This window comes from Sminthopsis crassicaudata, chromosome 6 (assembly GCF_048593235.1).
Source record: "Sminthopsis crassicaudata isolate SCR6 chromosome 6, ASM4859323v1, whole genome shotgun sequence".
In the NCBI taxonomy this organism is placed as follows: domain Eukaryota; kingdom Metazoa; phylum Chordata; class Mammalia; order Dasyuromorphia; family Dasyuridae; genus Sminthopsis; species Sminthopsis crassicaudata.
The window spans coordinates 211,324,312-211,339,707 of NC_133622.1; the positions used below are offsets into that span (position 1 = coordinate 211,324,312).

At 37.7% G+C, this 15,396-nt stretch overlaps 1 protein-coding gene across 1 annotated transcript in view; it reads left to right on the forward strand.

The window, feature by feature from the left end:
- Nucleotides 1–15,396, forward strand: part of SLC6A5 (solute carrier family 6 member 5) — a 59,308-nt gene that overhangs the window by 16,387 nt on the left and 27,525 nt on the right. Inside the window, exons 6-10 of the mRNA XM_074273695.1 lie at nucleotides 222–363; nucleotides 2,660–2,792; nucleotides 7,483–7,617; nucleotides 11,384–11,487; nucleotides 13,267–13,391. Of these exons, the coding sequence (XP_074129796.1) occupies nucleotides 222–363; nucleotides 2,660–2,792; nucleotides 7,483–7,617; nucleotides 11,384–11,487; nucleotides 13,267–13,391 (639 nt within the window). The remainder of the gene's footprint in view (nucleotides 1–221; nucleotides 364–2,659; nucleotides 2,793–7,482; nucleotides 7,618–11,383; nucleotides 11,488–13,266; nucleotides 13,392–15,396) is intronic.

Below are 15,396 nucleotides of genomic sequence, written 5' to 3' on the forward strand. Positions count from 1 at the left end.
CTAATTCTAGAGGACATCTTTCAGCATTTTCCTGAAATGACTTTTTTTGAGGAACCATATTTTATTTCTATTTTTAGGATTTCTGGAAATATGCCGATGCTTCTTTCCTTTAAACATTTAATTTTTGCATCCCTACTGCCTGATATAATTCTTGCTATGCGGCGGGTATTTCACAAATATGTGTTGATTGATTGATTTTCCTCACTTTATCTCCCAAACAGATTCCTGTTTTGTCGGTGATCATCCAAAAATACAAATAAAGAACTCAACTTTCTGTATGACTGCCTATCCAAACTTGACAATGGTTAACTTCACCAGCCAAACCAACAAGACATTCGTCAGTGGGAGTGAAGAGTATTTCAAGTAAGAAGGGAGTTTCTTAGAGGACTCTCAATTTCCCTCCCCAAAGAATACATGTGAAATCAATTGATGATGGAGCCAGCCAGGGTCACCAGTCTGTACATCAGAAGCCAGGGTCACATGACCAATTTGTCCCCATCTTTCCTATTTCCATCCTGAAGTGGAAATGCTGTTTTTTCTCTCTGGCATGTTGGCTGGAGATTTTTTTCTTTGCTGTAGTGCCCTGTAGAACTAGAAGGAAAAATCACTTTGGATAATAATGATTAGTGAGTAAAGTGATGGATCCCTCCAAATCCCCCCCATATATAGAAAGTTAATTCAGGTTTGAGTTATCGGTGGGTCAGCACCCACTCAAAACATTAGCTTATCTATTGATAACTATTTTTACTGATACCTTAATTCAAGTGGACACCTTAATTTAAAGCAAAAGACAAATCAAATAATATAGTGAGCACTCTCTTCATACCCCCTGAGGTACAGGCTCCTGTAAGTCACTACATCATCACTGTAGGGTATTCATTATGCAGAAACCATGGACCGTTAAAGCAGGGGTCTATACATCCGGGAGCACATGTGATGTCACTTCTAGAGAAGTGCATTTGTAGTTGTATTTAGGGTTCATGGCTAGGGTAATCTACCCCTCTGACATCACAGAATAATGTGGTTCCCAGTGACGTCATCATGCTGATCTGCTGAGTATAGTGTTATACCTGCTGGTCCATGCGGTGCTTCCTAAGCTGCTCTCTGCTACCACCTTCTGGGTAGTAGTAGCTAGTACACAGATCTAAAGGGTTTCTATATCACACAGTGACAAGCCATGGATAGCCTAAGGTCATGGGTAATATAGACTGCCCTCAGATTCAGTTTTAAGTCAACAGAAACCCTCAAGCCAGGATTGTCTGTTTTCCAGGCCATCGTTTTTCCTAAGATGATTGCATGGGGTATTACCTGGATTTGGGGGTTGGAATATCCCTTTTTTGGGGACTTGACTCAAAAAAAAGCCACCAAGGAATGACTTATATAGCGCAATGTAATGAAGTCCTGCTGGATGTGGAGTGATGCTTCTGGCTGAAAAGCAAATAAATTGGAGGTCAAGAGTAAGAGGACTAGATAAAGCCTGGGATAATTGTCTGTGGTACAGTTAAGGCTCAACACCTAGTCTTCCCAACCCCTCCAAATGTAGGTAGGATGCATTTAAACTGACATCATTAACATTTCCTGCATTAAATCAACAAACAATAAATTAAGTCCTGATTTGTGATTTTGTAGTTTTGCAGGGCATAAGGTTCAAGCAAATTGGTTCTGGCACTTCTGACTATATACATACTCTGACTCTCTCTCTCTCTCTCTCTCTCTCTCTCTCTCTCTCTCTCTCTCTCTCTCTATGTATATATATACACACACATACATGCACACATATATCTATATCTGCCAATAAAACACGCTTTACCCATCTCCCAAGAGCTGCAACCACTGGCAATACTACCATTATTAATCATGGTGATGATAAAAATATCACTAGAGGAACATTTTGATGAATTCAATCAGAGCTTTCAATTAATGGGAATTTTTGTGTCAGAAAAAAAGAGGAAAATGATGAGAAAATAAACTTCATTTTAAACATATTTAGGTACTGCCATTTCCCTGTGTATCTTTTACCTCCCTACGACAATCTACATTGGACAACAAGAATTGGGAGTCATAGATTTGTGGTCCTTGACCATTAAATAAAAATTAAATGATATACTCTAGATTGCACTAGCCATTATAATTTATATTATAAATTACAATTTATATAATATATAACATCCATATAATATATAATGTATATAATATATATATGTTATGTGCATAATATATAATATTCATATACTATTATATAGTATAAATTATAATTTAGAATAGTTTATACGAAGAAAGGCTTACTCAGCTCTGAGATGGGGTAGGGAAGAAGGGATTAACTAACCCCTAAAACACATGTGAAATGTCTACTATGTTCAAAAGTATTGTAGATACAAAGTATCGTAGAACTTCTACAGTTGATTTTGCTGTTGTGTTAAACTGTTGACTGTAAAATATTCTGAATGTCTCCAGGATGGACATATCTAAACTCAAGGAGTTACACCTGCTTTGTGTGGCAAGTGCTTAAATTGCTGAATCCCACTGATCCATCAATTTAATTTAAAAGTCCTCTGCCTTCGAGTACTCAGGGACAAGGGAAGTGATGGTGTAGTCCTGTTGAAAATACCCTCTGCTGGTTGACTGCAGCCTAACTTACTGTCTTTTTTTTGACTCTCAGGTATTTTGTCTTGAAGATTTCTGCAGGGATTGAATATCCTGGTGAGATCAGGTGGCCACTGGTTGTTTGTCTCTTCCTGGCTTGGGTGATTGTATATGCATCTCTTGCTAAAGGCATCAAGACATCAGGCAAAGTAAGAGCTTCTCTTTACTTACTAGAGCAAAACTTCCGACCCACTTTCTAGGTGATAAGATGTCAAACTATAGTTGTCACCAAGAGCAGCACCCTGGGCTGTGACAAACCACCTGGAGGTCATTGGAGGATGAAAGAGATCCGCTTTTCATCCAGAAATAAGGCCTGTGAAGAAGTTGGAATGGCACCCTCATCCCTTCCAACCTTACAGTACTGGATGATGGCCTCTTAATTTCAGCTTGCTTTTAACCAATCCTTACCAAGTGTTAATCGACAACTTTGATGTTAGCTGGTCACATACAATACATCCCAGAAGTGATGATATTTAACAGGGCAGACCAAAATTCCTTTAAAAGTCAAGGACAGATAAATAGCATAGTGATTTTAAGTGTTTGTTTTTGAGTGGGGATTTTTGTCTTCCCCCTTCTAAATTCTTGCTCCTTATCTACGGCAATCTGTTCAGGCAAGGATTCTTAATGCTTTTGGGTCATGGTCTCCTTAGCAGTCTTATGAAGTTTGTGTGCTTCTCATAATAATATTTGTTGCCTATATTCATAACTAAGAGAGCTGTTAAATTTCACTTAGCACTTAGTTTAAATAGAATTTTTTCTCCCCTTTAAGTTCACTGATTCCCCTGAAACCTATCCATAAACTTCTTAGGAGACTATGGGCCTTAGGTTAAGAATCTCTGCTTTTAAGTGTAGCTATACTAAGATAAATAAACAGACAACACTTTATTAGAAAAATCAGGCAAAATTGTGAGATCTTTCTTTGGCACCTTCTCTTTCCTGGTACTCCAGCATGCTTTTGACTCCTCATTGTATTAAGTCCACTTTCCTGATTTCTGCTAATTGGAAGATTACTGATATCTTGTTATCTTCCTACAGAAACAAACAAACAAACAAACAAACTTGCACCTTCTAAGGTGTTACTGAGCTTATTTCCATTGCCTTGGGTTTTTCGAGCTACAAGAAACTTTAGAGATCCTACAATTCATTTTCCCTCCTTTTACAGATAAACATTTCCCTCCTTTTACAGACCCAGAGAAGCTAAGTGACATACTGGGTCACCCAGCTAGTTTCTGGCACAGCGGGGACTAAAATCCAGGTCTCCTGATTCCCTGACTAATTTGCTTTTATATTGCCCCTAAGTGGTAGTTTTAGTATTTGAGAAGTCTTGAACCCTCAGCCTTCAACTGGGTCAGTTCCCATATGGAACAAAAGATTCATTGGAGATCTGGGTTCCCTCTTTGGATCGAAATTTAGAGTAAAAGTATCCATGTTTCTATAGCCTCTTTAGGGTCCATTGGACCTGGGTTTTTAGTCAAATGACTTTCAAGTAGAGCAAATGAGATCTTTGTTCAATGGTAATTCTTAAAAGAGAACCAGTAAAGTCCAATTGTGAGAATGGTCTTAAAAGAAGTTATTTAGCTTAGGGAAGGTACAAATGGAAGGAGAGGGGTTTTTAGGTCATAATTATTTGACTGAGAGTAGAAATACAATTATTGAATCCAGAATGATTCATGTCTAGCTGAAGAATATTGATTTTATCTAGAAAGTAATAGCCTTGATAGTAGAGGAAAAATCTGAAATTGGCATAAAATGGAATTTTGCCAAATTTTCATTTGATTGTAAGTAAAAAAAAATATGCTACATTGTTATCCTTCCTCTGTCACTCATCATTTGACCTTGGCCAAATTCCATATTCCTTTTGGTCCCCAGTTCCCTCATATGTAAATGCAAGACTTGGACTGGTTTATGTTAAAGATCTTCTGTCTCTGATATCCCATGACATTATCTAGGAAGATGTTGTACCCATTTTTTTCTCACCACTCTGAAATATAGTCAGGACTCTTGAATTTTATAGTTTCTGAAATTAGTTCTTCAGGGGCCAGAGTTAATAGATAGGTGTTTTATTTCAGAGCAGTTAACTTGTGACTCTGCCTGTCTTGGAAGGATTTCCAAACAGGGATCAATCATCAATTACTTTCATGGGAAATATTTAAAAGAAGTGACAAATCATTCATTATCTTGGCCAAGGTTGCAAAGGTTGTAATCATGATGCAGTACCTGAGAACAGAGGTCAATGATCTACTTAACTTTGCTGGAATATTTGGTGATTGAAATTCCATGAGCAATGTCAGTGCAAAATGATAAGAGATATATAATTTTTTCTTCTCTTTTTGAGGATGATTTTTTTTCTTCCTTGAAATCTTAAAGGAGATTGAAAATACTTGGTCACTATTCTTTGTAAAATAGCTCTACAATAATCGAACAAACAAACATTAACATGGATTAAAAAACAAACAACACATACCCAACATTTTTATTGATGCCCTTTGATCTTAAATTTGTTATTTTCCAATATGTCCTCTAATATTCAATCCTTTCTCATCACAAAGAAAAACATGGGACAGTGGAAAGTGAATTTGGAATCATAAGACTTTAATCGAAGTCTTGGTTCTACCATTGATTACTTTTTTGAGCATGATTTGGGGTAAATCAAATACCTTCTCTGGGCCTCCATTTTATTGTTTGTAAAATAAGTAAATTGTACTAGATGATCTTTAAACTTCTTTCTAGCTAATCAACAAACTTAGAACCCATCAACAAAGCAAGCATATTGTAATATGGAGCCACTCTAGTCCGTGATTCTTCTTCTGAAAGGGGGAAAAAGGACTTCTTATAGTCTTGTGGATAGAGGTTGGTCATCCCAAAGAATCAATCTACAGCTATATAGTGTTGCTTTTGTTTCCATTTGAAGTCATTATATATATTATTCTTCTAATTCTCTTTATTTCAAATTGCATCAATTTATACCCATTTCTAAGAACTCTATAGGATCCTAGATCTAGGGATTATTATATCCCTTATTGCACAAATGAGGAAATTGAGAACTAAGGATGTAAAATGACTTGAACATGGTCGCACAGAATGGGGCAAGAGATTGAATCCTTGACTCCAGTCATTACTTTTCCTACTATATAACAAACTGCCTCTTCTGGCTGTTGGCAAATAGTAAACTAGATAAGACTTTTTGGAATACCCGGACCTTAGCCATTCTGCTTCCATTTCTTACCTTTCTGTGAACTATCATGTGCCAGATTGTCTCTCTCAATCCTTGCCAAAATTTGCTCTCGGATCTGTCATTTACACTGAAGTATCATAAAATGTCACCTCTCTCAGTAGATAGAGGTACAGTTTGCATTTTCTCAGGTATCAGGAACTGAGAGGGTTAAATAGCAGTGGCTGAATTTCAGTTGGTGAATCAGAAGGGACATTTTGGAATGATATCTTTTTATGGTGTTTGGGATGGATGCTTATTAACTCTATTAGAGTAGGTTGAACTTGAAGTTTCTGCTCAACCTTTTCTTTTCCAGGCCACATGGACACTTCTTAGGTTTTTGCTTTCCAATTCTTTAATCATTTTTTGATATTTCATTAACCCCATGTCCCTTTCAAGTTGTCTAGTCCTGAGTCAGACACAATACAATGCTGAAGCACTGATCACAAGGCTTATCATTTCCAGCTATTCTAATCTTGCTTATCCTTCTCAATAGCATATTTGCTCTGAAATAAATAAATAAAGCTCCCTGTTACTGCATTGTGATTCATGGTCCATTTTCTCAATGTTATTTTCCCCCCTTTTATACTTGGATATAACTGTATCCTTCTCCAATTCATATTTATTAAGAAATCAGAATGAGATTGGTAAACTATTGACTGACTCTTAGTTTCCAAAGCATGATTATCTTTTTAATCAGATTGACAAACAAGAACTTTGACACTACAAGAAAAAAGACCTCTACTTCTTAGTAATAGAGTCTCAGATCTCTTAGGGATTGACATGACTAATAAATTATTGCATTTTCTAAAAGCCAATACAGATATTAAATAAATACTCATTCCTTTCTTCTTTTCTGCCCTTATTACCTTTTAGGTATCTATTTTCTGATCCCAAATGCGGTGCTATTTAGAGTTGCAATAAGTGTAAGTGAGAGTGGAGAGTGCCTAATGAGGGCTAGGCTGGGTATCTCAGTTCTAGAAATATCATGGGGGTAAGGGTCTTCTCTCCTCTGGTGGACATTACTCACTCTGGTTATATCACTGTAGGTAGATACTGTTAGTGTGTGATGACATTATCCATATCTCTTTCACATCCATGTTTCCCCATTATTGAATATGCACAATAAAGATAAGTTTTCTCTCTTGATTAAATATTTCTGATTCTCATAAGCAGAAATTCTTTCCTCTAGAAGAGGCATTCTTTAATTTTTGGTGTCATGGGTCCCTTTGGTAATTTGCCGAAGCCTGTGGACCCTTTCTCAAAATAACATTTTTAAATCTGCAAAATAAAACACATAAGATTACAAAGAAAACAAGGGTTAGCTAAATTTTGTATGTGTTTTTATTCCCCTCCTTATTAACTGACGTCCTTGAACTCTTTCCAAGGATACTTTTGGGTTTGGTGGACCTCAAGTCAAGAATCCCTGCTAGAACTCTGGAACAGTATGGATCTTTCCTTTACAATATCAGCTCTTGTAGGACTGAGAACAGGAGACCTGCTATCTTGAAAGCTTGTCCACTTGTACCTACAGTAGATCATTCTTGGCTGGGTCAATGAATATCCTGTCATGTGTACCAAAATTTAGCCATTTCATACAAAGTAAGATTGTTTGTTGGGCTTTCTAGGTGGTGTACTTTACCGCTACGTTCCCTTATGTCGTGCTTGTGATCCTACTCATCCGAGGAGTTACCTTGCCAGGAGCTGGAGCAGGAATTTGGTACTTCATTACACCTAAGTGGGAGAAACTCACCGATGCTACAGTAAGCTCATTATTTGATTTATAATGTTCTAGTGAAAGATAATGTGGGACACTGAGTAATATACTGGACTTGGAGTCAGGAAGAGCTGGGTTCAGCTCCTGCCTCTGCTATTTACTAATTAGACAATCCTGAGGCACCTTGGGGTACCTCAAGAAAATCCATAGGAAGATCTGAGTTCCAATCCCATCTTATATATTTGTTAGCTATGCAATCTTAGGCAAGTCACTTAACTTTTGTCTATGGCAAGTTCCCTATGGCAAGTTGTAGAGTGGTATTGGACAGCTAGGTGGTTCAGTGGGTAGGATGCTGAGTCTGGAATCAGGAAGACTCATCTTCATGAGTTCAAGTCTGACCTCAGAAACTTACTAGCTATGTGAGCCTGAGTAAGTCATTTAACCCTGTTTGCCTCAGTTTCCTCAACTGTAAAATGAGCCGGAGAAGAAATGACAAAACACTCCAGCATCATTGCTAAGAAACTACACATCAGGTCATGAAGTATTGGACTCAACTGAAAAATGACTTTACAACAGCAAAAAAAAAAAAAAAATAAAGTGGTGATAATATCCTATAATGCATTTTTTTTCATATCTTAAAGTGCCATATAAATGCTAGCTAGCTATTTGGACTTGTTTTTTACATATGGGATTGGGCAGATGTATAGGAAGAACCAACTTAGTATCGGGTTGTCAATATCCCTTTCTTTCCCATCACAATTTGGGAAATCTCAAGGAGTTGATCTGCTGGATCGAGGAAATCCCTTCTTGAGAGCAAGGACAGTTTTATTCCTGTCATCAGAACCTCAGTGTCTGCATACTACCTAGTACATAGCTGTTGGTTGAATGATTACTTACACTTTTATGAAACCCTAAAAACAGATTTATACTTTTAGGAAATTTTAGCTTAACAAAAGAATAAAACTGAAAAAGAGAAATGCATATTTAGTATTTTCCAGATTGCCTAGAACAGCTGTCCAAATCTCATGCCTCGTACGTGGTCATGTGATAGTGTTAAAATGGAAAATGAAATTCCCTTGATAATATTCAGACTATTTCATAATGTCAGTATGGTAATGATGATTATGTTTTGAAGCCAAGTTACACAGGTTGAAAATTAACCATACTCAGTAAACCATGAAGTAATTATATTTCCAAAGGGACCAGACACACTAATTACGCCCAGTGTTCCATTGTGGGCACAGAATGCGGTTTTTTTTTTCCTTTTCTTACTTTTCTCATGCTACATCACTGTGTTTCTACTTTAAGAACTCCCAATATAAAAATACCCAATTGTGCAAAAAGGAAAAAAAAAGATAAATGAAAATTTAATTGTTTAAATGACAATATGCCAGTGGCCCGCTGTAATGCAATGGAAACTACTGCATTTGAAGTTAGAGGGTTTGAACCCTTGCTCAGTTAGCTGTTTACCTCAGGCAAATGACCGTAGGGACCATCTGTAAAACTTCATGATCTTGAAGGTCTCTTCTTCCTCTAGATCTAGGCTCCTATGATCCTTAGGAACTGTGACTATGAAGGCAATACCATTGGGTGTCAGCCTTCAGCAGCTGACATAGAAGCAGGCTACTTACATGGCCACTGCTCTCAATACAGAGGAAGCTCAGCTGAACTGGGGTTGTCAGCAGTAAAGCTATGATGACCATTCATCTGTCAGCTGGCACTATGCACCCAATTGATGGGTTGCTCTCATTGACCTTGAATTTGGACTGGACTTCTGCAATGTTGGCATGTGGCAAGAGTCTATGATTCAAAGGACGCTGTCCCCGTAGTTGTAGGTGACCATCTCCTTCTTTCTTTGTTGTGCTTTTCTGGCACTCTGCCCGGGGTCACAGACTCAGTCATTGAGTATATAGGATTACCTTGTCTGTCCTTGGAGATTGGGATTTTATTGTGCAATACAATAAAATTGGCACTGCAAGCCACTATCCTTGTCTTATTTAATTAGAATAATCAAGCACTGGGCAAGTCCCATTTTCATCCTGGCAGATATGTGCCCTAGACTGCATTGAAGTATTTCAGAGTGGACAGGACAATCTGTCCCCAGATTTCACCTCTCTCTAATGAGTATGAGTGAAAAGGCATCTATTAAGAATTTACTACGTGCCAAAATCAGTGCCAAATGCTACGGATCTAAAAACAAGACAGTTTCTGCTCTCAAGGAACTATCATTGTAATTATGGCACAAAACACATGTATAGGAGGATTCGGCTGCAATGTGATTGGAAGGACCTCTGGTCTGACAGCAAGACCCCATGATCTTTCAGGTTCATTAGTAGATGAATTACAGGAAGGCTTGAAGTTGGTGACTCCCTGCTCATTCAAGCAGGGTATCTGTGCCATCTAAGGGGTATGGCTAAAGAGCCTGTGATGTCATAGCATCTTAGATTTGGAGATGAAGGGTTTGAGACATTGTCTAGTCCAAACTCTTCCTTTTGTCAATGAAGAAATGGAGGTTTAGAGAGACAGAATGACTTTGCCCATCATTAATTCAAGTACCCTTATCTGAGATAGTACAATCCAAGATCCCAGCCTCACTGTGAACAAGCAAACAAACCATCAATTACAATGTGCATGAAAGTACACTGACAGATGTGACTTAATCATATCAAACTTATAAGTGTATTTTTAAAAAGTGTATATGTGCATATAGGTACATTTACACACACACACACACACACACACACACACACACACACACACACACACACACACATATATATATATATATATATAAATATGAAGTCCCATTGCACTCATATTAATCTCCAGATTCTCTCATTGTAATCCTTCCAATACCCTATAAGAATGATTAAAAGCTACACATTAAGATGTTCATCACATATTGAAAAGGAAAAAAAAAGTAATCATTAAGCAGAGCAATAGAAATATGGAAGAGAACATTCATTGACTCATTCAAAGTGAATAGAAAATTCTAACTCTAAGTCACAGAGCTAGTGTATGTCAGAGGCAGGATTTGAATCTTAGTTTTTCCTAATTCCAAGCCAGTGTCTTATTCACTATACAGTATCCTGCCTCTGCAAGACAGAGATAAGGATAGCTGTTTCTTAGGCCCAAACTTTTGTAGTGAGATCATTGAGTAGAAAAAAGTGTCCGTGCAAGAAAGAGTTTATCTGGTTTAGAGCCCAGGTGATAGAGCAAAACAAAAATAGGAAGCTGATTTATGATCTAACTGAGGATTAGAACTTTGCTCATTACCTAGAAGTGATTCGGCTTCTGAAGTATGCACTCTCTTGGATGGTTAATCTAAATCTCTAAAGTTTTAAGCAGAGAAATGTGTTAGAAACATCCCAGATCAAGAATAAGTGCTTTTCTCTATTCTTTGGTTTATACATTTGTAGACAGATTTTGTGAGGGCTGTATATTTCTCCACATAGTAAGTAAATTAAATTACTGAATTTCATCCTGTAGACTTTGGGAAAAACTCCCAGTAAAGAACTTAGGTTCTTTGTTATCAGATTCATCTGGTGCAGTGTAATCCACAGGGAGTCATTTTCTGTGCAGAATTTAATTAGCCTTCAGATCAACTTTTGTCTCGTTGGATTCAATTGTAAACCAATGGATTTGACTCATTCATCTTTTTGAGATGGTACACATGCTGAGTTTCCACAACTTTGCATGGCAGTTGGTACAATTCCTTCGGGATTTTGTGAAACTGGGAAAGTTTCCCTCATTAATTCTACTGAAGTTTGATCCTAAAGTTAATCTAACATTTCCTTTTCTTTGTTTCATAGGTATGGAAAGATGCTGCAACTCAGATTTTCTTCTCTCTATCTGCTGCATGGGGGGGTCTGATTACTCTTTCCTCTTACAACAAATTCCACAACAACTGCTACAGGTAGGTTGGGACCTGGCTTTGGCTGAAGTGGAAATGGAGGACTGAGGAAGTTGACAGGGATGAAGCTCTAGCTTGGACTCAAAGTCTTGGGGTTGGGGTTGGTGAATCAATCCCGGACTCTTAACCTGACTGAAGAGCTAGTGGCTTTCCTAAGACCAGAGAGGGAATCAGTGGTGGGTCAGCATTGCCAGACTGAAAACTCCTGGGGATTTTTTTCTTGGAAGTATCCTTTTTTTCTATTCACAGAGAAGTTGCCCTAATGTAGGACCTTATTATCAGAAACCTGGATCATTTCAATAGCTCTTTGTTTTTATATTTATTACTCTCAGATATACCCACTAACCACCAACATAACATTCCCTTGTAACAAAGAAAAATATTGATGCTAAGTCAATACACAACAGTCTGAAAGTATATTCAACATTCAGTATCCATAAGACTATGGATAACCAAAAGAAGGAGGATTCTTTTAGACAAGTCATTTGACAGCATTTAGGGGCAGCCTATTATAGGGAGTATTCTGACTTAGATGCTATTGGGAAATACCAAGAAGTCTTTGTACCTGAGGAAGTACCTAGGCAGGGAGAAAAGACCTACTTACCTGAAAAAGATTTAAGATTATCAGGCAATGCTGTCTATGAAAGAAGTGAGATAAGTGGTATGGAGAGTAAGCGTTATCAGAACTCAACGAAAGCATTTTAGACTGGGGTCTTGGTTCAAGTTTTCCTGAATGATTGGGGATTATTTCTCAATTTTGAAGGATAGAAAGAATTTCACTAATTAAAAGGGATGATTAGAGCATTCCAGATTGGAAAAAAAGTAAATCAAAAGCTCCAAGGCAGAAAAGCCTAAAAAATGTTTGGAAAACAATCAATAGATCCATTAAACAGGAATGGAGGTATTTATAGGGGAGAAGAGCAAAATAGATTGGAAAGATAAATTGAGATTTTATTAAAGAAGACCTTAACTACCTGGCCAAGGTGTTTGGATGACTGATGTTATAATTACTTGTTAATGAAGGATTTGAAAATTTGTAGGCACATGGAAAATGCGAAGGAATCCAGGATCCCTGTCATTTGTGCAGATTGGACAAACCTATTCACTTGGGGAAACAGTGGGCTTCTACAAAGATGATGTTTAGGAAGTAGGTGAAATTTCCATTCAGCTCCTCTCACCTCCTCTCACCTCTTCTCTTGGGTTCTTCTTCTACCTTTCAGTACCCTGACCCCCTAAGCTGCGGTTGGATAATCAGCTCGCCCCAACCAAGCTTTCTGTCTTCCTCCTTTGCTGCTTTCTCTTTCCCCCAAGGGTATCCCTGTTCTCTATTCCCTCCCCTCAGCATCCTGCTCTGCTCTCTTCTGATAAAGAAATCCTGGCAAACGCCATAATGGTGATAAAAGATTGCCCTGTTATCCATCCCAGGGAAAGCAATTACATTTAAACTGACTTTCCAGAGAGATAGTGTTTTAGCACAAAGATCTTGGGGCAGATCTCGGGATTAGAGTACTCCTACACATCCCTCAAATTACATGGTGGGATTGTCTGTGGATCCTGCCTATAGGAGTTGCCTATGGAGAAGAAACTTATGTATAATAAGGATGGATTAATGTTCAGCAATTGATCAAGCAACCAACATTTATTAGGTTCCTACTGGGATAGAGGTACAATGAAGATATATAATCCTTACTTGCAAGACTCAGCAGTGGCCTTGAAACCATGGGGCCAGTGCCCACCCTACATAGTAAGTATTACATGATGGCTCTTATCTCTTCTCTCCAGAGACACCCTCATTGTCACCTGTACCAACAGCGCTACGAGCATCTTTGCCGGCTTTGTCATCTTCTCTGTCATTGGTTTCATGGCAAATGAGCGCAAAGTAAACATTGAGAATGTGGCTGACCAAGGTAACGTATACAATCTACATTTGGGTAGTATTTTAAAGTCAACATCACACACGTATCTACAATGCAATTGAAACTTCACTGGATCATGCTCACTTCCCTATTCTGCCTGGTACTCAAGTCCTTAACGTGTGTGATTCCTGTTAGGAATGGGGTATAGGGTCAGAGTGAATTAGACCCGTGGATCAGATATTGGAAACAGGATAACTTTTATTGATTTCTTTGGCATTTTCCAAGTCCTAGAGGTTTGCAGACTAGCAAAGGAAATGCTTTAACATATTCTTTCCCTCTACCACCATTATTGTGTTTTTTTTTTTTTTTTTTTTTTCACTAATTCCAAGGCAGAGTAAATGAGTTGTAAGGTCTACTTTAATAGAAGGGATATTATTTATTAAACTATGTTGAGGATTAAAAAAGCAATGTTAGCCACAATCATTTGAGTAACAACATTAGGAACTCTATTAACAGAAAGAAAAATATCTTACTTTTACAAATAATTTTTATGAATTTTATCTCAAATCTACACTTAGGAAAATGTGTCTATAATCTTGTTTTCTTTCAGGGAAGGAGGGAGAGAAGAAGTTAGCACAGGGGAGAGATGGTATGGAGGACCCTTGTATAATAATAACTGCTTTGAACCACATACCTGTGCTCTCATTTTTAGTTCTGTCTCTCTTGGTGACCTTAGGAAAAATATCTGACCTTTTTCGAACCTCAATTTCCTCTTTTGTAAAAGGCTGGACTGATAATTTCTAAGCTGACCTTTAGCCTTCAAATTCTATTATTATGATTTTTTGGGAGATTTTCTTTTCTGCACTGTGTCTCCAATATCCCTAGCATGGTGTCTTGTAGATTTTTATATTTGCAGTTAGGACCTGTGATTTAATCTCTTTAGGAAACTACCTCTGCTGGGATGCTGTGGTAATTTATAATTTTAAATAGTTGCATGAGGAACTGAGAGAAAAGACTTTCTAGCGTCATGTAGCTTGTATTTGTCTTCTGTCAGATTTGAATCCAGGTCTTTCTGATTTCAGGACATGTCTTCTTCCAGCTTTCTCAAAGTCTCTCTCTTTTTGTAGTTAATTAATCAGTGCTGGTCACTGACTAACGAGAGACAGCTAGGTGATGCAGTGGAGAGAGTATCAGGCCTGACATCAGGAAAACTCAAATTTGGGTTAGAGATTTACTAGCTGTAAGACTCTGGGCAAGTCACTTAATTCTCTGTGCCTCAGTTTCCTCATCTGTAAAATGTGCTGGAGAAGGAAATGGCGACTATTCCAATATCTGTGCCAAGAAAACCCAAATGGGATCATGAAGAGTTGGATGTGACTAAAACAACTGGACATTAAACTGATCAATGAACCTAAGGATGGGTTTATGCCACGGGTGAAAGCTGTAACAAACAACAAAGAGGCAAAGCTTTTGTTACTGGTCATCCTTCCCTACTAGTTGCCCCCCCCCCCAATCTGTCTTCATCAAAATGGTTATTTGTCCAGGGATGTGCTTTAACCCACATGAACCAACTTGGGAAAACAGATTGTTATAGTTTCAGAGTGAACATTTAACTTTGAAAAATTGGTAAGCACTACAAATCATGGCCCGATTTGTTGTTTTGATAATTGTCTAGACTTAAGAAAGTATCAACAATACAAATCAAAAATGCAAAAAAAAATGTATAGTGGATTCATTTTTCCCCTTGGAGAGATGGTTGTTAAACATTTACCAGCATGGTTTTTTGGATGGTATTATAATAGGAGTTATAGACTTTGAGTGAAAGGGACTTTAGAATCATCTAGTCTAATTTCTTCATTTTTCGGGGAGAGACTTGTGAGGCAATTGGAGTTAAGTGACTTGCTCAGGATCACAACAGCTAGTAAGTGTTAAGTGTCTGAGGCAGGATTTGAACTCAGGTCATTTGAGAACAGATCCTTCAGTGTGAATAGTATCTATAATAATAAAAGGAACCTGTATGAAAATTTCAGGGAATAATAAGTTAAATATTTATAAG